Below are 24,418 nucleotides of genomic sequence, written 5' to 3'. Positions count from 1 at the left end.
CATTACATCCCTGTGACTTATTTATTTTATAACTGGTAGTTTAATCCCCTGGTGCATCTTAATCCCCTTCACCTGTTTCACCCTTCCCCCCTTTCCCTCCCCCCTGCGACCACTCGTTCTTTGTTAAGTCTGTTTCTGTTTTGTTATATTTGTTTGTTTTTTAGATCCCACGTATAAGTGAAAACATGCAGTACTTGTCTTTCTCTGGCTGACTTATTTCACTTAGCAGTTCACTTCAGTGTTGAAGGCAGCGGCGTCAGGTGACTTGACTGCTGGGTAAAGGTGCAGTGCAGTGTCCTAGGGTGGTCTCTGGGGGCAGACAGATGTGGGTCAGATTCTGACTCTGTCCCTTCCTTAGCTGATGACCTTGGGCAAGACATTTGACTTCACTGTGCCTCAGTTTCTTCATCTATAGACCTCGGGATTGCTAAAATTAGTGCCCACTCCAAGGATTATGTTGAGGATCAGATGAGATTATTTATGTAGTGTTGCATGAAGTGGCACAGCAATCACTTAAGAAATATTGCCTTTTATTTTTATGGTGGCCCCTTAGGGTTTTCTTGGCCAAAACAAAACAAAACAAAACAAAACACGGTGGTGGAAAGAGGAAGCACTTCTGGGAGCTGCAGTGGATTGAGTAGGCGCAGCGGCCTCGCCACCGCCTGTTAGGAGGGTGAGGGCCCTGCCTTCTGCTGCAGGGGGCGGGGTGGGCGAGCGAGGAGCACTGGCGCTGGGGCAGGCTTGGCTGCTGATTGGCTTCCTGACCTTTCAGTCGCCTGGCTTCTCTGGACCTCAGCAAACTCATCTGTAAAACAGAGGCCTGATTTCCAAGTCCCTGTTCTAGATTTCAGAGCTGTCCCCTCTGGCCATCCTAGTAATGTAGATAAATCTGGCCCAGAGACTTGGCCAAGGCCCTGCCCAGTGGCTCACCCTCAGGAGGAGGAGACGGGGTGGCATGTGGATGGGGACGGGACTGCCCTTGGAATAAAAGTAATCAGCAGCAGGTTTTTTTCCACGATAGTTAGGTCAGCAAATCCTTTCATCCCAAATCTTTTCATCATGGGTAGCATTTATCTCTGGCGCCAAGAAAAGGCAAAACAGGGTCTGAGCCATATATGTATGGAGAAGGAACTTTCTGAAATACCAGATTCTAATGGACATTAAAATTGCAACTTTATTTTAATGACTTTCCCTCAGAATCCTTTGTAATGTTATTTAAGTGGCCATAAGACTATTACTAAGCATGTGGTGGTAAAGGGAAAGTTGTTTGCCACACAAATCACTTTCTTGTGAAGGAGCCTAACCTGTAAGAGAAGAATGTTGGTCAGTTTTCAAATGGGGCAGTAGCTGTTTTTACTTAAGGGAGATTGTCTAGTTTACATATAAATACTCCCTGAGAATTTATCGTTTTCTGCGGACAATGTTCTGGTTGCGTGAGGTGTTCTAACATGGAGTAGTGGCGGAAAAAAAGCAATTTGGAACCACACAAAGCTGACGTAGAGTCCAGTATGGGGTCTTGAGGAATTAAGTGAGCTCTCTGGGTCTCAGCTTCCTTAACTGTAAAATGGGGCTAATCGAGTCCTCTTTACCAGATTGTTCTGAGTATTAAATGAAATGATACAGGCCTGATGTTTAAGTCAGTGCCTGCCACGTGAGGGCTCTTTACCAGATTGTTCTGAGTATTAAATGAAATGATACAGGCCTGATGATTAAGTCGGTGCCTGCCACGCGAGGGCTCAAGCAAAGAATGTTGCTTGTTGTCAGGGTCACCACCGTCACCGACATTATTGATTGGAATTTCCATAAAACCTCAGAAGCCTGAAGAAGGTGGTTAAGCCATGTAAGAGGGGGAAGTGAGCATGGAAAGTGTTAATAACTCTACCTCGTAACTGTTACCTAGAGTGTTCTCATGTCTCTTTTTTTCTCTTAATAGGAATGAATTCTTCCAAAACCAAACTAGAACTCCAGAAGCACCTGACAACATTAACTAATCAGGAGCAAGCAACTATTTTTGAGGAGGTTCAGGTACAGTACTGGTTTTAAATTTCCAGAAGGAAGAAAGGAAGCAGCTTCTCTGTGAAATTTTATTTATAAAAAAATAGCAAAGCAAACCTGTCAGATCCTCAAGGCAGTGGGCCTGAGTTCCTCTTGGTTTAAGCTTTAACAGCCTCGGGACAGGGGCCAGGTCAGAATTGCAGATTGGTATCAGGGCTTGGTTTTTCATGTGAAAACTACTAAACCAGGGGAACTCTCCCTTAAGGAACGAGAGAAAGGAAATAATAAAGTGGAGGGAGCCTCAGCCTGGGAGACAGGGGACCTGGATTTTGGTCCCTGAGCACTGCTCTCCCTGGGAGACCTCTGCTAGCTCCTTCCCGCTTGGGATTTCAGCCCTAAGTGTGAGAGTCTTAAGGATATAATATTTGGTCCATGAAATTGAACATAACTTTTCTTCCTCGTTCTTTTTTTTCAGTTTTGAAAATAAATTTAGGTGTTACCTACTATATGGTATATCAGACCTAAACATAAAAACAAAATACAGAAGAAAACCCAAGCTCACTGGTTTTCTGCATTAAGCCCGGAAACGCACTGTCGTCCTTGCGTTTAGATGCACTTATCTCGGGAAACCACACTGCGTGTGCTGGCATGCCTGTAGTCTGTTCATTATGAATCTTTAACGAGCTCATCAAAACTTTCATGTCTGCTTTAGCCGAGGGGCATTTTCTGTGGTTTTGTGGCACTTTCCTAGGGAGGAGAGTACATCAGAACAAAGCGTAAGTCTCTAGTGGGGAGGAGAGTGCCAGGGGTTCTGCACATAGAGAAGAAGTCTTTAAACAAAACAAGACGGCCAGCAAGTCTAGACTGTAGGTTCTCTCTCCCTCTTCACTGAGGGAAAGGCTACAGACAGGGCCCGTGATCTGTTTTCTGTTAGAGTGAAAAATTAAAGAATTGTCTTTGTCTTTTTAATCACATGTTCGAGTTCTCCTTCCCTTGATCTTCTGCAGTAGGGTTGGCATATGTTTGTTTGAAGGAGAGCATAGGAAGAGTTTAATTTCATAAATAGCTTAGAATGTAACTTTCACAATTTCCAGTTGCCTTTCAGTTTTCTTATTTTCTTTTGAATTGACTTGAGACACACTACTTTGTTTTTTCTTAAAGGATCTTTAGCGTTCTAAGTATACAGTACTCTCAGACAAATTTAATGTGATTTGTACTTGGAATTCATAAATGGATGGACAATTTGCTTCTGATTGTTAATGCATTTGTGATGGGAGCTGGGTCCTTTTTCTTTTTTTTTTTAAATTTATTTTTGGCTGTGTTGGGTCTTCGTTGCTGCATGCAGGCTTTCTGTAGTTGCGGCGAGTGGGGGCTACTCTTCGTTACGGTGCGGTGCGTCGGCTTCTCATTGCAGTGGCTTCTCTTGTTGCAGAGCATGGGCTCTAGGTGCGTGGGCTTCAGTAGTTGTGGCACACGGGCTCAGTAGTTGTGGCTCACGGGCTCCAGAGCTCAGGCTCAGTAGTTGTGGCGCATGGGCTTAGTTGCTCTGCGGCATGTGGGATCTTCCTGGACCAGGGCTCGAACCTGTGTCCCCTGCATTGGCAGGTGGATTCTTAACCACTGCGCCACCAGGGAAGCCCAGAGCTGGGTCCTTTTTCATCTGATGCTAGCCCACTTTGCTGTTTTAGTGCCATCAAGTCACTTTGGGGAATATCTTTCTAGCAAGCATAGAAGATGCACCTTCCTCCCCTAATGTGAATTTGTTTTCTTTTTTATTTAGATAGCACTGTGTAGCTTTCCCCAAAACAGTGTGGTGAATCAGGGTAGGTAATACCCGAGATACCCTTCTGCAGCAATGACTATGTTCCTGATGGATGTGATTTTGAAATTCTCTTTGATCCATGTGAGTGTGAGACACTCAATACATAAAGTGGCAAAGAGACTTTAGAGAAAATCAGTGACAAAAGTTTGCTTTAAAAAAATGGATTCAGTTAATATCCTGGGATCCCTTTGTGGTGTTGTAGACGGCTCTGTAATTTTTTGATTGGTTTAAAGACCGAAGGGAAGTCATTGTTCATTGGCTTTGAAAGGCCAGCTCGTACTTTTTCCTCCATCATTGTAGGTGTGGCTCTTTTTTGAATAATACAAATTTAACATGGATCTCTTCTTCTGATGGCTTATTGGTAGTCTTATTAAATTATTTCCTCAATGACTGTTCTTGTTTTTTATAAAATATTTTATAAACCAAGTCACTAGTTTCTTTTTAGGTAGTAGTGCCTGCTAATGCATTTGAAAATCATGCATTTCAAACAGATCATAAGGAAAAAGGTGGCTTTGCAGTGTCATGATACCTCTTTTAAATAGAATGGTTAATATTTTCCTTTGTACGGTTTTTTTCCTGGAGAATGATTTGTTTCTAAGGAAATTCTCCAAGGGCAAATTTTTATAAAACAAATGCAATTACTATTGAAGTTAATAGTACGTGATTGCTTAGTTATTAAAACATACATAGTCAGTGTTTTTGTAAATAAATGTTTCATGCAAAAAAAAAAAAAAAAAGTGCAACCCAAACAGAACCATAAAGAAAAAGAAATCATTAATTACTGTGCAGATGATGCTGGGGAATTATGACTGCTGCAAATAAGCCGGCTTTGAGTTTGAGCTCTGTGAGGAGAACTTGGTGCCGGGTGGGTGTGTGGGTGTGCTAACCCTTCTAAGAGGACTCAAGACACTGCAGAGCCACTTTTTAGTTTAGGACCTTTTTGAAGTGTACATTTTTCAAACATGTCGAAGTGGGCGAATGAGAAGGTGACCCTCGGAGGGGGTCTGGCTCTGTCCAGGTGCTGTCCCCGCTGGCTGAGTGTGCCACGTCCCCCGCTGGCTGGGTGTGCCGAGTCCCCCGCTGGCTGAGTGTGCCGCGTCCCCCGCTGGCTGAGTGTGCCGAGTCCCCCGCTGGCTGAGTGTGCCACGTCCCCCGCTGGCTGGGTGTGCCGAGTCCCCCGCTGGCTGAGTGTGCTGAGCCTACATCGGTCGTCCTCAGGGAGAAGTTGCTTTCAATCTGCGTTGGGCTAGTAAAGAAACTGTCTCAAAGTCGAATTCTCTTCATCTGAATGAGTGTATTTCAGGGAATGACTTAATTAATACTCAGTAGGTAACTCAAGTAGATTTATAGTCAGTAGATGTCAATAACGGATTAAATGATGTGACTTTTCACAAGTTAAAGATAAGTGGTTGGAGGAATTTTTTTTACTTTGTACAGAATATAGAGCAGCTTAATTGGATTTTTCCATGGTTTTAAAATTATTTCTTACAAGATTTCTTTATACTTTTTTAAAAAGATGTCAGGCCGCAGTCCAGGTGAGCACTGCCGTTTTCAGTAGACTCCTCAGAAGACCGTAGGCTTTCTCAGCATTCTGGTATTCATTAGGCAGTGTTAGAAATTGATTTCAAATTGATTCTACACCCAATTTATAGGCCCACCCTCATAGAAATGAGGTTAAGAAACACGTAACAACATTGGCTTTGTTGCTTTTAACAGGCAATTAATTGTTTTATATTGTTCTTTTTTAAAAAATGAAATATAACTATAGAAAAGCACACAAATCAGTGGTATATAGTTCAATGAAATAAAAAAATTTTTGAAATATAGTTGATTTATAATATTACATAAGTTTCAGGTGTGCAACGTAGTGATTCACAATTTTTAAAGGTTATACTCTATAGTTATTATAAAATACTGGCTGTATGTCGGTGAATTTTTATAAGATGAATACACCTGTGCAGCAGCACGCAGATTAGGAAATAGAGCGTTTCCAGTCCCTCCAAACCCCCCTTGGTCCTGCCCCAGGTGACCACCATCCTGACTCCGTAGGTTAGCTTTGAGTAATAAGCAAGTTAATTTTTGACTGCAAAGGGATGTTATCCAACTTCATTCCCCATTATTTTCCTCAGACCTGTCTCTCTGACTCATGAATGTTTATAAAGTTAAATCACCTTCAGGAAATAATGATTTGTCCCTTTGCAGGATGGTGAAGTTCCCTGGGAGGCACTCAGGAGATGACACCTTGCTAATCATTTTCACTCAATGGCAGGGTAGCCCCTAGTCATGTTTCAGTTATTTTAAGAAAGGGTTTATTTCTTGACCTTGTATGACACCACAGACATGGTCTTCTCAGCTTCACTGACTCTCCCCTGTGATGTTTAACGAGCTCCGTGATGCAGTGTCTGGGCAGCAGCTGTGGTAGTACATTGTGCTGTTTAGTCTCATTTTCTGTCCATTTGAGTAGTTTCTTTCATGTATACGTTGAGGAAAAGAGAATGTATTAATGATGCTCCTCTCCTGTTACTGCATTCTTAGCCTTTTTTGATATGTTGAAATAAGTGATTGCGAAGAATTTCTCCAAGAAAAATACAAATTTCCTTGTGAGAGCAGCTCAAAGGTTTGATTGAAGAATAGGAGAAGAAAGAGTGGGTCAGCTCTTGGGTGCCTGCTCAGAGGCTTCGTAATTCCTGCCTGCTTCTCTTTCCTGGACTTTAAAATATATATGTACTTTAGTTTTTAGAGTAGTTTTAGTTTTACAGAAAAAGTGGGTGGAAGTACAGAGAGTTCCCATAAACCTTCTCGTGCCCCTCCCCCAAGACAGTTTCCCCTATTAATATCTTGTCTTAGTGTGGTACCTTTATTACAATTGATCAGCCAATATTGATACATCTTTAGTAATTAAAAGTCTGTAGTTTACATTAAGGTTAACTCGTGGTGTGGTATGTTCTGTGGGTTCTGACACGTGTTTGATGGCATGTATCCACCATTATAGTATCGTACAGAATTGTTTCACTGCCCTAAAGATTCTCTATGCTCCACCTTTTCACTATCCCCCAACCCCTCACCTCCGTTCCAAACCCCAGGCAACCACTGATCTTTTACTGTCTCCATAGTTTGTCTTTTCGAGAATGTTACACAGTTGGAATCATACTGTTTGTGTAGCCTTTTCAGTTGGGCTTCTTTCCCTTAACAATATGCATTTAAGCTTCCTCCATGTCTTTTTATGGTTTGATAGCTCTTTTTAGTGCTGAGTAATATTTCATTGGATGTACCACAGTTTATCCATTCACCTGTTTAAAGACACCTGGTTGCTTCTAAATTTTAGCAATTATGAATAAAGCTGCTATACACATTCTTGTGCAGGCTTTTGTATGGGCATAAATTTTCAACTCATTCAAGTGAATACTAAGCAGTACGATTGTTGGATCACATGGTGGGAACATGGTTAGTTTTGTAAGAAGCTGCCAAACTGGCTCCCAGAGTGGCTGTAACCATATCATGTTCCCACCAGCAATGAGTGAGAGTTCCTGTTGCCTCTGGGGGCTTTTAGACTCACAGTACATCTGTAACCGTCCTAAGGTCAGCAGAATTAAGTTGGGATTGTGGTACGTGACTACCACTTTCCTCTTTTGAAGATCTGATGGAAACTTTCTCTGGAACAACCCACGTGTTGCATAAAACATGTAAAAATTTATAACATCAAGGTTCATGGCTTGGCATCCAGATTCAGAGCATCTATTCTGACCTTTAAAATATTTAATCCTTAAATCTGAAATTTGAAAGAACAGGAAGTCCTCATTGAAAACAACCTCTTCTAATCATTTACTATCGTTTCCTTGAGTAACAGGAACAACTTATTTAAAATGATCTTTGTCTTTAAGAGAGGAATGTTAGAAGGTCTCGGTTAGTGATACCTCTGCTTCTAGTCTGTGACATGAGGGGTAAAATTGTTCCTTAGTCAGCTGGGCTGCCAAGAACGGCATTGACCCGGACTCGGATGCTTGTGTAATTGATCCATTTATTAGACACCCTGACTTTGATTTAAAGGGCAGGCTAGAGGTTTGGAGTAGGGAGGGAGGAGGAGGAGCAGGGCAATGGATAACTGTCATTATAAAAAAAAGATATTTTTCTAGAGTTTATAGACCAGAAACTTTGTGAATCTCCAGAGTAATTCAGTTTTGTTTTCTTCATATTCAGGGAAAATACTTGAATACATTAAATTAGATGGTCTTCTAAACATGAACTCTGGTATTTCAAATCCAAAGAATTTGGGGCTGGAAAAGACCTTGGAGTGTATTTTGTGCATAATCTTCATTTGAACAGACAGAGAAGCTAAACTTAAATGACAAGCCTTTGGTCTCACTTCTAGGCAGCACCCTGAACTTACATGACCTGATTTCTAGTCCAGTGTGCTTTGCCACTACCTTGTGTGAAAAATAAAAGGCATACAAATAATTTTTTAAAAACCAGAGGAAAAAAATTGAGTCCATGCCATGAAATTTTGTGTGCAAGTGTATGCCTTGTGGGGCTTCCAGAAAGTGCTTCATGATGAACATGTTTGACATGTGGAAGGAACCATGGCCCTGGATCCCGTTGCTGGTTTCCTTTCCAGTTCTCTAACCGTAAGAGTTTATAAATAAGTAACCATTGTGGCTCTTGACCTCTGGGTGTTTACACAGATTTTTGTCCTTTTCTTACGTTTTTAAGACTGTTTATTAAATATTTTGACTATGCCTCTATCTGATGTGAAATGTTTATTTTAGGTATAAGGACATCAGAGGTCAGAGGCTAAATCTGGCCCACTGTCTTCGTTATCTGTTTCTTTTAAAAAATTATCTCCAGTTGTAGGATCATTGGTGCCCCCTAGTGAGGTCATTGGGTAAAAGCACTAGTCGATGAATGGAAGCTTGTTAGCATTTTCAAAGGGATGGGTTAGCAGTTTTGGCGACAATTAAAAATTAATGTAATATATTCTTTTTTTTTTCATTAAGAAATTGAGACCAAGAAATGAGCAGCGAGAGAATGAATTGATTGTTTCTTTCCTGAGATGTTTATATGAAGAGAAACAAAAAGTTCACGTCCATGTTGGGGAGATAAAGCAGGTATGGCATTTTTCTCTCTTCTTAAAATTTTACCAGGACACTGTGTAAAACAGAGTGTTGAGGATTTTCTGAAGCTCTGAAACTTCTTTTTCTCCCTGAATTTTATTTTCATTTGTTACACATGTAGGGGAAACTGGGGAATATTTAGATTGTGCTTAGAAAAGGTGAGGAGAGTTTCTGTCTGCATTGTGGTGGGAGCAGAGTAGTCGCTCTGACGAGGGGACTGGTGTAGAGCATCGAGAGTGAAGTTTACGAGTGGATGCTGACACGGAAAGCTCCTCGACCTGCAGGGAGCCAGTCCCTGTCACCTCACCTTCCTCCTTGATAAAATGGGACTGACATTGTACAGCTGCCTTCAGAATTGCATAAAGTGCCCGGAAGCTCTTTGTAATAAAAATGCAATGTGAATGTAAGATAGCACTACTGGTAAATCCCATACAGTATGAGCCTGGTTTACGTGCTATTCAGATATGGAGCTTCCGTTAATTCCACTTCATATGCTGGAGGTGCGGAGTTGGCCTCCTGTCCTCTCTTGCCACGGCTCTGTTCAGCTTTTCTGTGTGAGGGCTGCTATCCCAGAGGCTGGGGCTGCCCTTCAGGGCTCTGTCTTTGAAGAGCTTCGCGTTTGGGGTTCAGGACCATTTTCCTATCTCTTTCGGACTCTCTGTAAGTCAATTTACAATAACCAGTATAGCTTCTAAACATGCATTTTATATTTGTTTAAGTTACTGCTAGGCCAGAAAGCCTAGAGAAAAATCAGTGAAGGATGTTCAAAAAGTCTTTAATTTCCAGAAGTATATTGCCTTTTTTTTTTTTTTTTTTTAAAAAAAAGAATACTTCCTGAGTGCTTATTCTCAAGGTGTTTTAATGCTCAGCTGTGTGCTCTTCTCTTGCTATTTTCCCTGTAAACAGCCTCTGCTTTTCTGGTAACGTAACCGTGATGCAGTTTTACTTGGATGCACACACAGCAACTCTCCCCATTTGCTTTCTGCTTTCCAGCTGGCTTTGGCAATTGTGTGCCTTTCCTGAACTCCTGGTCACATACAGTGGCCAACATTGTTTTTAATTTCATCGGCCAACTCTAGGGCCCCTTAGCTGTGACCCTAATATCAGTACACTGTGTTTTTGGCCTTTGTGTGTTGACCTTCTTCCCTTCTCAGCCGGTACCCTTAAGAGAGTGGGCAAGTTCTGTTATCCTCCTGTTCACTTTTGGATGGGCCACCCAGTCTAAGTTTTCAGTTAATTCCCTAGTTCACTTTTCAACACATTTCTTTTCTCATTTTCTTTCCTTTTTTCTCTTGTGCCACTGATAGTTATTCTATGTTTTGATTTTCTCTTTCCTGAGTCACTCTAACTTGTTCCAACAGGAAATTGATAATTTTGAAATAATTTATAACGGCTAGAAAGGAGAATGAAGTGTTTATGGTGGATGGAAAGTTTTGCCCTAAATGCAATCTCATTTTTGTGGAACAGGGTAGTATCTTTATGATTTGGGCATAGACTAGTACAGTAAAGAAATATATTAATTTCTTTTTTTTTTCATTTGAAAAGAGAATTTAATGTAAAGAAGACCAAGTCTCACAAAGTGGAACTGGTGTCTGGGCAGTAGTTGGGTGTCCCCTAGGCTGGACACCCTCTTGGGCTCCGAGTTCGGCTTTTCGGAGCCGCAGCTGCTTTATAGATCGATCAGATGAACTTTTGAGAGTTCACCAATAGATTCCTGCTCTCACTTTCTGCTACCAGATAATTTAACCACATGGATTTCATTATCTTCTTATTGCTCCTAAAAATTCCTGTAACCTTTGAAAATGTGTTTTGACTTGACCTAGAGAGAGGTAGAATTGTGGTCTGTGTCCAGCAGCCTTCAAAAGTAGATGGAAGACAATGAGCACAGTCTCAGGGCTGTACTTCTCAGAGCTGTGGTGACGCCTCACTGCACATGCTTTTCAGACTGAAGCGTTAGTGTTGGATACCTGTCTGAGGAATCATTCCATAAAGTGGAAAACAAACTGAATGAATCCTTTGATCTTATGGGAAAGGATTCAGTTTGGGCAAAGACCTATAAATTAATAAAGTTTAGAGAGTATCATGTTTGAATCAATGGACATGTCATTTCTGCTTGTATTCACTGAGCTGGTACAAAAATTAATAATATTAAATCAACTGCCACTGATTGAATGTTTCCCATGTACTAGGTATAGTTTTAATTCTCTCCATGAATTATTCCATTTTTTTCTACAACAACTTTTTTGAGATAGGTGGTATAATACCCATGTTAGAGACAGGGACATGAGGAACAGAGGTCAAGTCATTTGCTAGACAGTGTGGAGCCCACGTGTCTGAGGTCCAAGGACATTATCTTAAGCTCCTAAAGGGCAAAATGATTAACTGACAAAGTCTTATGTTATGTAACCACTCATCGATTTGTCTGGGTCCGTTATCCAGTAGATAAGTTTTTCTTTTTTTCTTTTTTTTTTCTGACATTTTATTACAAAAAATTTCAAACATACAGAAAAGTTGAAAGAATCACACAGTGAACACTCACATACCCACCATCTGGGTGAAACCATTTTAAACGTTTTGTTATGTTTGCTTTCCCATATAGCTATCCATCTATTACTCCACCTTATTTTTGACGCTTTTCAAAGTAAGTTTCTGATGCTAGTACTCTTGATCCCTAAACACTTCAGTATGCATATCATTAATTAGAATTTAGTATTTATTTACAGTTTTTTGGAGATAACATTTACATATAGTAAGTTGCACAAATCTTGAGTGTACCATTTGTTGAGTTTTGAGGATTTCATATATTTAGGTAGCCCAGACCCGTATCAAGGTATAGAACATCTCCATCATGCCAGAAAGTACCCTCATACCCAGTCAGTCTTCACTCCCTCCCTCCCCCAGGCAACCACTGTTTTGATTTTTTTTCTGCCACAGATTCGTTTTGCCTGTTTTAGAACTTTCTATAAATGGAATCATTACAGTATGTTCTCTTTTAGTTCTGGCTTCTTTCGCTTAGCATAATGTTTTTGCTATTGTTTTTGATATTTGTCCTTGTTGCTTCAGAAATCAGTAATTATGTTCCTTTTTATTCCATTGTGTCAATAGCACAGTTTGTTTCTCCATTCTCCTTTTGATGGGCACCTTAGCTATTTCTAGGTGCTGGTTATTCTGAGTAAGGCTGATGGTGGATACATTGTGACACTACTGGATGGTGGGTTCTGAACTGAGAACTTCATTGTAGCTTCAGAATTTAAAACTTGGCTCCAAACGTTCATGCTTAGAGTTTACCCATCTGTCTTGGGATGGGCAATGTGAGGACTGCAGTACAAATTCACTCTAGAGCCCCAAACTAGAAACTTATCCAAGAACCAGCATCATCTTCAAAGGAGAAACTTCTAGATGCTTAGTTTAAAATAAACAAGGAATATGTTATTTTCTAAATGCAAATTATTTTCTAAATGTGAATTATTTTCAGATTACATTTGAATTATGGTGATAGACATAGAAAAGAACCTTTTTAGATGGTAGAGGAGAGCAGAAGAAGCATTGAATTAAGTACATAGACATTCTTATGGCCTGGTTTATAAAAAGAAAAACACAAGTGCAGTTTTTCTTCTATGTAGGATCTACTACGTTCTACTAGTCTTTTAGCCAGTATTTTCTGTATATATCAGAACAATTCAAAATGCTTCTTTTTTATGAAAACTTTGGTTTTGAGTTTGAAAGCAGGTCTACAGTTTCTTAACTTCTTGAGTGAGCTGGTATTGAGTCAAATGCAGGCCCCTGAGGGTTCTTTGTGGGTAATTCCTTTGGCTGTAGAGGCTGACTCGAGTCTGGATAGGCTCTTACTCTTGGGAAATGATTGCACAGGACCAAATTGCAACTAGTAAGGCATCCACCCATGCTACATAACTTAGTCAGTATTTGTTGAGTGACTGCCAGAGCCTGTGCTCATCACTGTTCTTCTCAACACCTGCACAATGTTAACTTGGCCAGAGCTGGAGGTGGTATGAAGGCATTTACTGTATTAATCTGCACATTTTTCTGTATGCTTGACATATGTAACGACAACAAAGAATAGTTGGTGTTTAGAGTAATGGAGGATGCGGTTGAGTATTTTTCTAACAAAATCATCATCTAGCAGGAAGCATTCAGGTAAGAATCCATAGAAGAAACAATTTAATCTAGAGTAGAGGTTTTTTGTTTTTCTTTTTAAGCATACCTCTTTGTTAATAAGTAACATTAAACTTCATTTTGTGATTGGCAAACAGACTTTTATGTTGTCAGTTTCATGTTACTGGTCAGTTAAGGGAGAGACTTGGTTGCAGAGGAGAATGAATGGGATGATGGAAACAATAGGTGGGAGAGAGGAAAAAGAACTCTGTAGAAGGGGATGAAGGGATTAGTGTAGGCAGAGAGGATGGACTCTTCAGTTGATTAGATTTATTTTGTCTCACCCACTGAAATGCCCCCAAAAGTAAGTTGTTACTTTACTTTGAAAAGCTAATCATAGCTACCTTTGTACCAGAAGCTGTGCCCAACGTTTTACATGCTTTACCTGTTTTAATCTCACTACATAGCACTATGGTTAGATCGTGAGGTTGATCTCAATTTACAGAAGACCAAATTGTGGCTCAGAGAAAGTAAGTGACTTGCTCGAGGCCACAGGTAGTGAATGACATATCTCTGATCCAGCCACAGAGCCCAAGCTCTAAACTGCTTTGTTAACTGATTAGTTTCTAAGCACTTTTCCTTATTTTGTTTGGAGTAGGCAAAGCAACTCTTTGAGGCAAAATTATTTCCAGGACTTGAAGTCATGTCACCAAGGAGCAGATGAGAATAGGTCACAGAAAGAATATGACCTGAGGTCAAAAAGATGCAGTCTAGAGATTTTTCAGTCCTTTAAAAAGGAAGGAAAGAAGGAGGGAAGGAAGATCTAAGTGACTTAATTTTCCATTGTTTCACTTTTTAGACATCACAGATTGCAGCGGAGAATATTGCAAGTGAATTACCATCTAGTGCCACTCGATTTAGGCTAGATATGCTGAAAAACAAAGCGAAGAGATCTTTAACGGAGTCTTTAGAAAGTATTTTGTCCCGGGTAAGTGGCATAATTCCTCCTAGTTTAAGTTAAATCACTTTTTTTGAGAGAACATGAAATTCAGTTCTTTGCTTTCGTTCCATCAGTGTTCATCATAAAGTTTAGAAGGGTAAAACCTTTTTTGGTGTCTTCTCAGTGTTAGAAAAATGTTATCTACACTGAAAATTCAGTTTTTAACTTGGTCCGGGTTAAAAAATGTTCTCTACTCTTTTGTATTCTATGCAATTTTTGTCTCCCAAAAGAATGTTATTTGTTGGCCAGTCCCTGTAAAGAGCATGGATTAGATACACCTAGGTGTGGGTTCCATTCTCCCTAGTGTCACTAGGTACAGTTTAAAAATTGTTACTGTGAGACTTCCCTGGTAGTGCAGTGGCTAAGAATCTGCCTGCCAATGCAGGAGACATGGGTTCGAGCCCTGGTCCGGGAAGATCCCACATGCCGGGGAGCAACTAAGCCCGTGCGCCACGACTACTGAGCCTGCGCCCTAGAGCCTGCGAGCCACAACGACTGAGGCGGCGAGGCACAACTACTGAAGCCCGTGCACCTAGAGCCCGTGCTCCGCAACAAGAGAAGCCACTGCAATGAGAAACCTGAGCACCGCAACGAAGAATAGCCCCCGCTCGCCTCAACTAGAGAAAGCCCGCGCGCAGCAACGAAGACCCAACGCAGCCAAAAATAAAATACATAAATAAATAAATAAATAAATAAAAATTCTGATTACATCATAAAAAAATTGTTATCGTTAGCTGCTATTGTTATGTGTCTGAAACTATTTATAGCAGGATCTGCAAACTGTGGCCCTTGGGTCAAATACCATTCACCTCCTGTTTTTGTAAATAGAGTTTTATTGAAACACAGACACATCAATTCATTCACCTATTATCTAAGGCTGCTTTTCTGCAGAGTTGAGTACTTGCCACGGGTACCATATGGTCCACAAAGCATAAGAGATTTATTATCTGGCCCTTCACGGAAAAAGTTTGTGGCCTGCAGCTCTATAGGGAGAACAGAGTATACGTATGTACTGATCTGGGAGTTCTTTAAGAAATTACTACCGACCCCCGCACCCCCCCACGCCAACCCCAGCGTGAGTGTAAATACCTTGATGGCACTTTGAAGAAATAAAAGTTCTGTTTTCTCTCAAAGTTTCACACCTTTCTGGAGCTTTGCAGTATCTTCTTATAGTTATCTTTTATTTCATGAACCACCCCATTTGAAACATTTTTTTTTTGTTATAAATTTTATTTTGTATGAAGCTGTTTCTGAGAACTTCACAGCAGCCTTACAGATAATTAAAAGCAGTTCATTTACAAAACCAGAACTGGGGTGGGGCTGCCTTTGAGAGCTCCCAGACCGAGAGATTGTGGTTTGTGTGTCATAGGCTGGCGGGTCATGACACCGTGTGACTCAGAGGGGGGACTCTGTTGTTGAGTGTGCGCACTTCAGCGCTTGCTTTTCTTCTAGACACGTTGTCTCTTCTGCCCATCATCCCTGCCAAATGACTAACCCACGAGGTGCTTTGGAACATTTAGTTTGGTTAAAAAAAAAAAAAAAAAAAGACAGAAATGTTGATTGTCTTCGTGCACATATGTGCTCAGCAGAGTTTCTCAGTAGATGCACTTTTCCTGAACTTATTTAAATAGACCAGGTTGCTTCTAGCAGATGCCTTTACAAAAGCCTCAGGGGTCATAACTCGACTGCTTTTCTTTCCCTAGGGTAATAAAGCCAGAGGCCTCCAGGAGCACTCCGCCAGTCTGGATCTGGACAGCTCCGTGTCTAGCACATTAAGTAACAGCAGCAAAGTAAGCACATTGTTTTTTATATGACACCCTGAAGAAACCAGCAAGTGGGTCTTGCTCATCTCCTATATACCGGGCCTATCAGAAGGAACAAAAGAAGCCTTATAGCTCCAATCATGAAAAATTTGGTGCTTCCGGACTTCATTATGCAGGTGGAGGGCTGGTTGTGCAGTTCTACTCTAGCCAAAAAGTTGTACATACCAAAACAGAGGGCTATTCCATAAGCAAAGAGGTAAAAGCACAATTTCAGGCCACTGAGATCTAATTAATCACAAGTGATCAATGGATTTCTTTCTTTAGTGGGTTTTCCAATGAAATCTAAATGAAATATTAAAAATAATTTAAATTGGGAAAACCTCAAACGTGGGTTTACGAATTATGACAAGTATGCACCTTAAATTCCTGAAACTTACTCTGTCCTCTGCCTGACTCTATGATTATAATTAAACATCACTATTTTTATAAATAAGCCTCACCCCTCGCGTCTGCCACCAAGCCCAGCTTTGTGATAGTGAGCAAGCCAGCAGTTCTCTTTGGTAGCAGACCTGTGTCTATGTCCTTGTTTTAATTTCTTGCTTGCTAAACATAGACGCGTACTTAAACCTAGTTAGTTCAACTTTTTAACCACCAGAAAAGTGGATTTCGGGTTTTGTGCTGGGGATGTCAGAGTGCCCTGGGATGGAAAGAAGGGGAGTTGTCGTGGAGGCCAGCTCCTTACCACAGGAATCAAAGTTCTTCTGCGCTTCCTCCTGGGCATGTGGCTTTCAAAGTTTTTAGACCAGAACCAACAGTAATTTACACATTTAACGTTGCAAACTAGTTCAGAAACACACATACCTACATGCTCACAGATAAAATGAAAATAAGATTTCACAAAATGATGTTTACTGTAAACATGTGATACATACTGGTATTTGCTATTGCTTTAAAAAGTTTGTGGCAGACCACGAAATTGATATCACTGCCTACCAATGTGTTACAGCCTATAGTGTGAGAAACACTGCCTCAGTTGAGTGCTTTCTCAATTTCTAAGGTGCATGTTTAATGGGATCTGGTTAAAATGCAGATTCTGATTCAGTAGGCCTGGGGTGATTCCTGAAATGGCCAATTTCTGACAAGCTCCAAGGTGATGTTGATGCCGCTGGTCTGTGGACCCACTTAGGGGAGCAAGTCCCTAGACCCCAGTCTTCTGAATATGATTTTTCGGGGGGGGGGGGTGCGGGGCGTCCGTGCTGTGTGGCTTGCGGGATCTTAGTTCCCTGACCAGGGATTGAACCCACGCCCTAGGCAGTGGAAGTGTGGAGTCCTAACCACTGGACCACCAGGGAATGCCCTGAATATGATTTTCTAAGTTAGAATTTAGTGAAATGTAGGGTCATCTGCCCTCCATCTCCTCCATACTGATTCTACCCACAATTCATTTGAAGTTTGGAAGTGTTTTGGTTTTTTTTTTTTAAATTTTATTTATTTACTTATTTATTTTTGGCTGTGTTGGATCTTCGTTTCTGTGCGAGGGCTTTCTCTAGTTGCGGCAAGTGGGGGCTACTCTTCATTGCGGTGCGCGGGCCTCTTATTATCGCGGCCTCTCTTGTTGCGGAGCACAGACTCCAGATGCGCAGGCTCAGTAATTGTGGCTCACGGGCCTAGTCGCTCCGTGGCATGTGGGATCTTCCCAGACCAGGGCTCGAACCCGTGTCCCCTGCATTGGCAGGCAGATTCTCAACCACTGCACCACCAGGGAAGCCCCTTGGTTTTTTTTTTATCTGCTGGATACAGATGAAAAAGACAGAGCTTCTACCCTGCAGGAAGGAACTCATCTGGTAGGAGAGGCGACAGATATACCAGCATCAAATAGAGTAGCTGTGAGCCTGAGTTCAAATAAGAGCCATGGTAGCTTAGCTGTCACAGGAGCAAGAGGAAGGGGAGCTATTTTTGGTCAGTGGAACCAGAGAAAGCTTGGAGAGGGGAGCAGTAGTGCTTTTAATAGATCTTGGAGAAAGTATAGGAATTGCACCCGTGGAAGTGGACAGGGAAGAGGGTGTTCCAGATTAGTTCCAATAAAGATGCTGTGAAGAAATTCATGTCACTCAAGTGACTTTTCCAGTAAGTCTTATTGCTTTTTTTTTTTTTTATTCTTCTTCAAATCACAGATCTAGGAATATACGCATGGTTTGAATTTCTAGGGTAACTCTAAGGGAAATGCAGCTTTTCAGAACCTATTTGTGTATATTGTATGTGTGGCTACATGCACTTCTTTACATCGTTTGTTCATCCTGACGTTGAGAAACTGTTGTAAAAGTGTGCTTTTATGTAATTGGATCTCTTCCAATAAATTGATCATCTGGAAGCAAAGAAGCTGAACATCCAGTGGCCCTTTCAGGTGTTAGATGAAGCTAAGGGTTAGCTCTTCCACATAATTGGGAAGGACGTTAATGAGAGTTGAGATGAACAGGTTTGCCTGATGGAGATTGCTTGATGAATTGTCTTAAACACATTTTTGAATCCTTAAATTAAAAGAATCTTGGTAACTGTAGAGTCCTGAAGAATGAAAAATTTAAGTTACTGTTTAATTAACATTTCATAATGTGTTGGGAATTAAGCTTTTTAAATCTAATTCCTACAAAATTAAGTGTATATAACCTTTCTCCTCAATAAACATAAATTTAATTTTTTTAAATTAAAATCCTTAATACCTATCATCTAAGAGACACTCAACTGCAGGTCAAATGAACAGGTGGAATTTAGATTTTCCAGTCCACCGTTATTAGATGCATTCATTCCTTTTTGCTCTTTTCATGTTGATTTATTCATCCCTTCTAGTAATTTCAGTAGGGACAAGCTGGTACACTTCTTATGTTATATATATATATATATTTTTTTTTTTTTTAATACAGCAGGTTCTTATTAGTCATCAATTTTATACACATCAGTTATTTTATATTTTTTGATTTAACAAAAATATATTGGCCCCCACCACGTCCTGGGCGTGCAGTGCTAAGCATGAGTGGTGGTAGTTCATTCCTTTGAAAAAGTATGCATCTTGAGAGCCTACGATATTAGAATATTGTCATGATTCTCAACAAATGTTTGAGTACCCACTCAGGAAATTCACTGAGTGCCTAATAAGACAATAACATATTTATATAACATTTAACATCAGACAAGTACTTTTAGTTGTATTAGCTTGCTTAATTCTGAAACCTGGTGAGATAAATTTTCACTCTACCCTTTTACAGATGAGGAAATTGAGGTGCAGGAAGAAGTTAAGTGATTTGCCCTGAATCATGTCAATAAGTGCCTAGAGAGAGATTTTCCATATCTAAGAATAATATAGGATGTAATTTTTAACACTCAAGATTACCAAGTTAAATCCAAACATTAGATCAAATTCAGAGAGAGCCATAAAATGTGGCTATCACATGTATGAACACACTTGGCCAAGATAAAGAACTTGATTTGTTTAAACTGTGCAGACAAGTTACACAGCACTCGCTATACTTGTTATAGGCAGTAGTAAAGAGCTCTCTTTTCTAGAAAGAGAACTATTTCAGCTTTGCTTAGGGCAGTTACTGGTTATAATTTATGTGCTTCACACTTGCACTTGGACAGTTTCCCCATTTGTCCTGCACACTAACGTTTTGTCTCCCGGGAGCAGGCATTTAGTGGGCCTTTATCGCCGTATACTCTTGGTGGCCTCTAGATGGCACTGCGATCAGAAGATGTGCCTACATTTTGAAATGTTTTCCTGCAGCTGGAATTAGAGATCTGTAAGTCCCACAAGTGCCTTGCCTTGTGTCTGATCTGCTGTCTGCCTGCTGCCAGGAGCCGTCTGTGTGTGAAAAGGAGGCCTTGCCCATCTCTGAGAGCTCCTTCAGACTCCTTGGCTCCTCGGATGACCTGTCCAGTGACTCAGAGAGCCACCCCGCGGAAGAACCAGCCCTGCTCTCACCCCAGCAGGGCTTCAGAAGGCGCGCCAACACTCTGAGTCACGTCCCCGTGGAACGCCAGGAACCTCTGCAGCCGGCACGGGGGTCTCCAGGGGTCTCGCAAAGGAAACTTGTGAGGTATCACTCAGTGAGCACAGAGACGCCTCATGAACGAAAGTAAGATTTGTTGAAAATGTAGATTTGTTGTCTAAATGGCTGGGGCATGTCTGTTACTAACCAGGTATGTGCATCCCAGGCATGTCTGTTGGGTGAAAAGAGAAACCTGAGTCAGGTTTCACTCTTGGCTTAAAAAGGTAAAACTCGAAGCAGTGACGTGTTCCTCCCGTCTTCCTCCCTTGGGAAATATGTAGATGTAAGAGATGCTTGTTACCTGTTCAAGTGCAAGTACGGTGAGGAAGCAGGTAAGACGAGCAGAAATGGCCCCTAAGATGCAGAATGGTCCCTCCTCACACAGTGAGAGGCAGCCCTGACCGTGCGCTCTGCCTCTGGCCTGGAGGGAAGTAGCGAGTGAGCAGTCAGGTGAGTCTGCTCATTTGGAGTCCCCGGCGAGAAGCGCAGTGATGCCGGGGCCTCTGTCCTAGCTCTGTCCCAAGCCGTCTGTGACCCGGGCAAAGTTACTTCACTTCACTGTATGACACAGTTGACACTGTATGACACAATAGGTGGTCTCTAAAACCTCCTCCAATGTGAGAGTTCTGGATTCTTCGAACAAGATTTACTAATTTTAATAATTGGGCTCCAGTGAGCAGTTGGGATTTCCTGGCTATAGAGCTGGGTAAGCAGTACTAGAAGTTCTCCTGCCTCCTTCTGGGGTCCCTTGGCAATTAATTTGACTCCGAGTGTCAGAGACCATGAATGGACACAGAGGTATGTTTAAAAATCACTTTAGGGGCTTCCCTGGTGGCGCAGTGGTTGAGAATCTGCCTGCCAATGCAGGGGACACGGGTTCGAGCCCTGGTCTGGGAAGATCCCACATGCCGCCGAGCAACTAAGCCCGTGCGCCACAACTACTGAGCCTGTGCGTCTGGAGCTTGTGCTCCGCAACAGGAGAGGCCGCGATAGTGACAGGCCCGCGCACCGCGATGAAGAGTGGCCCCTGCTCGCTGCAACTAGAGAAAGCCCTTGCACAGAAACGAAGACCCAACGCAGCCAATAAATAAATAAATAAAATAAAAAAAAATCACTTTAAAAATATTTTAAAACTCCTCACTGTAGAAGGATGAAGTAGGCCACACCTGTGTGCAGCTGCTGCCTGATTTTGGTGACAACAGAAGCCAGGATGTGTGTCTCGGTGCAGGCCCTGCACAGATGAGGGAGAGTCCACACGGGGGTGGGTGTTGGGGTGTTGCTGGTGAAGTAGTGACACGTGCTAGCGATCTCAAACGAGCTAGTAGAGCCGCTCAGCTCTGTTTTCCGTACGCCATTGAAAATAGTTATGATGGTTCTTTGGAATTTGGCTGGATAATTGTGATCCCAAAGCAGGACATGCTTCAGAAGCTAATATTCAATTCTGTGATGTTTTGGAGGCAAGCATAGTTTGTTTGAGGCTTTGTGGGTTCTTGTCATGTTTCTTAAAACCTTGCGCGCACACTTGTTTTATTCTGCCTCTGCACTGGCTCCCACCCCTCTTTTTCTGGCATATTAGTGATAATGGAACTTTTCCTGTCTGGAGATTTCTAGTCCTCTTGCTAATAAGCCCACTGTTTCACACAAGCCAGAGGTGGCAGGAAATGAGAAGTCCCTGACAGTCCATTTCCCTTCTCTCCTAAGAAAGCAGCTTTCTAAAGGGTCCTGTGGGGCGCGGGTGATGAGGGGGCGTGGTACCGTCCTCCCCCTCCTCCCCCGCCCCCCAGCATGCCTCTTTTGCTTTTCTCCCCCCTCATGAACTCTGCTCACTTATGCACAGGAAATGGAACTTGGACATTCAAGGCAGGTTATTGTTCATTTTGAAGAGAGATGTATTTCTAAAACTCTGGATTTTGTTTTGCTTTCCTTTGCTTTTGTTTTAATTAAAAAAAAATTTTCCCCGTCAGATCCTAAGAAAGGAGTAGAGGAAACGGGTCTCTTGCGCACATAGGCATGTGGGAAGTGATCAAGAGGGACCTTTCACAGTGCCCTCTTGACTGAGAGCTGCCTTTGCCAGCAGGAATTGGGGCGCAGAAGAGGAGAGCACCCTCTAACTGTGACAGTTGCTGTTTCCTCCGTGTGTCCTCTGCGTTTCCTGCGCGGTGCTGTCCCCCCCTTTTACTCTAACTCCCCTGCTTTCTCTCTAATTGCTATTTAGTGGGAATCATCCACCTGTTGGCGAGTCTAAAAGTGGCTCAGGTCAGTCTTCAGCTCCTGCTCCTCCACCTCATCTTACCCCCTCCGCCTCCTCGCCCAATTTTTTTAAGTACCTCAAACATTACCCAAGTGGAGAACAGAGTGGCAATGCTGTGCCGAAGAGGTGAGCCACCCGCATGGCAAGTTCAGTGTCGTTCGTCTTCCTGGGATGCTCACGCAGAGAGAGTGTGCTGAATGTCTACACAAGGACCCCGGGGCCACCGCTTGTGTGTGTGTGTGTGTGTGTGTGTGTGTGTGTGTGCTTGTTTGGTTTTGGTTTTCCTATTTTCAGTCTATCATTTGAATCTACTTAATTTTACTATTGATTAATTCCCTCAAAATTATTATGAAAACAGTCTTGATGGCAAATTATTTTTTATATACTTATTTTCACATTCCCCTGCGCTAGTGTACACACACACACACACACACATACACACACGTTAACGGCAATGTGCTTGATCATATACATTGCGATTTGTGCCATATCAGAAATTTCCTCATTAATTTAGGCAAATTATTTTTCTACTTTGGAAGGAAGGAGTCATTTTGGATGATGGACTGAATTTTTTATTGTTGTGGTTTTGTTTTTATTTTGGTCAGAACGCTTAACATGAGATCTACCCTCTTAACAAATTTTTTGCGTGTTCACGGTATTACTAACTACGGGCAGTGTTGTAACTGTAGACACAATGTTGCACAGCACATCTTTAGAATTTATTCATCTTGTGTAACTGGACTGATGTTTGTTAATTAGTTCATTGATTCCATTCATTTAAAGTAATAGAATTTTATTGACTAAAAATGAAAGTTAAATCTCATTTGTAAACTATTTTTGATTTCTTACCCGCTTTAGTTTCCTTAGCCTTAGAACTATAAAATGTTTCTTCTGTTTTGAAGGTTATGTTTTATACTTTGTGTGTTTGTTTCTTTATCCTAAACTCTTTTTTCAACCACACTCTCAGCATCTCCTACCGTAATGCCCTGCGGAAAAAACTTCATTCTTCTTCCTCTGTGCCAAATTTTCTAAAATTTCTGGCTCCTGTAGATGAAAATAACACCTCTGACTTTATGAACACAAAAAGGTAGAGTTTAATTTAGATATATCAATCTGGGTAGAAGTGTTGATTGTTAGACATATAGGGATTTTTCGTCTGTACTTTTGCCATTTAAAAAATCATTTTCGCTAGATCTATTGTATCTTCTTATAATTTTTTCTTACTGATGATGTGATTTAAAAAAATGTGAAAAAAAAAATTAAAAAAAATGTGGAGTCAACCTGTTATCCAGTTTTGACTAGGATTAGTTTATTAATATATTGTTATTTTCAGCAAATTAAAGAAAGTCTTAACCGTTGTCTCTAAGTGATAGAAGTGTTTCTGGATAATGAGCATATATGGCTGCCAGTAAATCAGTCAGGATGTTTGATCTCTAAGTTCAGATGATTGTTCAGTTGTTGGTATACATTCAGGTGTAAGTTACAAGGGGTTCCCCAAGTTGTCCTGTGAATAGAAAGGAAATTAGTGATTGTGTTTATGTATATTGAAAACTATACTTTATTTTGCAGTTTAAAACATACAGATGTTAAAACAGTCATCATTAGCAAATGACTGCATAATTATTGCCCTTTCTGGTTCTGTGTAATTTAATGTTTTTCTTTTTTCTTTTTTTTTTTTTTTTTTTGTGATGATCCTTGGAGACACAGGCCTATGCTAAGAAAATCTCCCCTCACACAGACTAGGGGAGATTGTGGCCCGGGTGACAGCGCCCCCTTTAGGCCATCTCTCTTTTCTGAAGTGGCACCAAGAGAAGCCCAATTGGAAGCCAAGATCCATGGAGTGTAGTTCTTAATATCTTTTACCATAAAAATAAATTAAGGACATGTAACCTTACTCTTTCCATAAAAAGCACCCTGTCAGAAAGCAGTCCTGTGGGAGTGTTGCCCCACTGCGAGTTTGATTTGATGCCTCTGATTATCTAGTTATGTTTGCTGGTACAAAGATAATTTATAATTTAGTGCTCTGTTTAAAAAACAACAAAAAGTCAAGCTAAAATACCTGCTTATGTCTCCTCACCAGTCATAAATCATTGTCTTGTAATTTTAGGGACTTTGAGTCCAAAGCCAGCCATCTTGGTGACGCCAGCGGGACCCCCATAAAGACACGGAGACACTCGTGGAGGCAGCAGATCTTCCTTCGAGTGGCCACCCCGCAGAAAGCCTGCGATTCTCCCGGCAGACACGAAGGTAAGGCCCACCCCCGACGTAAAGCTAGATCCTGGCTTGAGTTTCATCTGTAGCAAAAGCACATTTGGTGGAAGAAGAG

The 24,418-nt window shown here is 41.4% G+C and overlaps 1 protein-coding gene across 7 annotated transcripts in view; it reads left to right on the top strand.

Annotated features, from left to right (window-relative positions):
* Positions 1-24,418, top strand: part of TBC1D1 (TBC1 domain family member 1) — a 289,772-nt gene that overhangs the window by 128,751 nt on the left and 136,603 nt on the right. For 3 of the 7 annotated variants that reach the window (XM_059923208.1, XM_059923205.1, XM_059923212.1), the window contains 8 exons: positions 1,934-2,025; positions 8,809-8,919; positions 13,898-14,026; positions 15,742-15,828; positions 19,648-19,928; positions 22,057-22,218; positions 23,060-23,179; positions 24,200-24,339. In XM_059923208.1, coding sequence (XP_059779191.1) covers positions 1,934-2,025; positions 8,809-8,919; positions 13,898-14,026; positions 15,742-15,828; positions 19,648-19,928; positions 22,057-22,218; positions 23,060-23,179; positions 24,200-24,339 — 1,122 coding nt within the window. The remainder of the gene's footprint in view (positions 1-1,933; positions 2,026-8,808; positions 8,920-13,897; positions 14,027-15,741; positions 15,829-19,647; positions 19,929-22,056; positions 22,219-23,059; positions 23,180-24,199; positions 24,340-24,418) is intronic. The other 4 variants (XM_059923206.1, XM_059923207.1, XM_059923211.1 and 1 more) reach the window with 4 other exon arrangements.

Source organism: Balaenoptera ricei, chromosome 5 (genome assembly GCF_028023285.1).
Source record: "Balaenoptera ricei isolate mBalRic1 chromosome 5, mBalRic1.hap2, whole genome shotgun sequence".
Taxonomy (NCBI): Eukaryota; Metazoa; Chordata; class Mammalia; order Artiodactyla; family Balaenopteridae; genus Balaenoptera; species Balaenoptera ricei.
The sequence above is the reverse complement of the archived record's forward strand: the minus strand, read 5'-3'. Positions and strand labels throughout refer to the sequence as shown.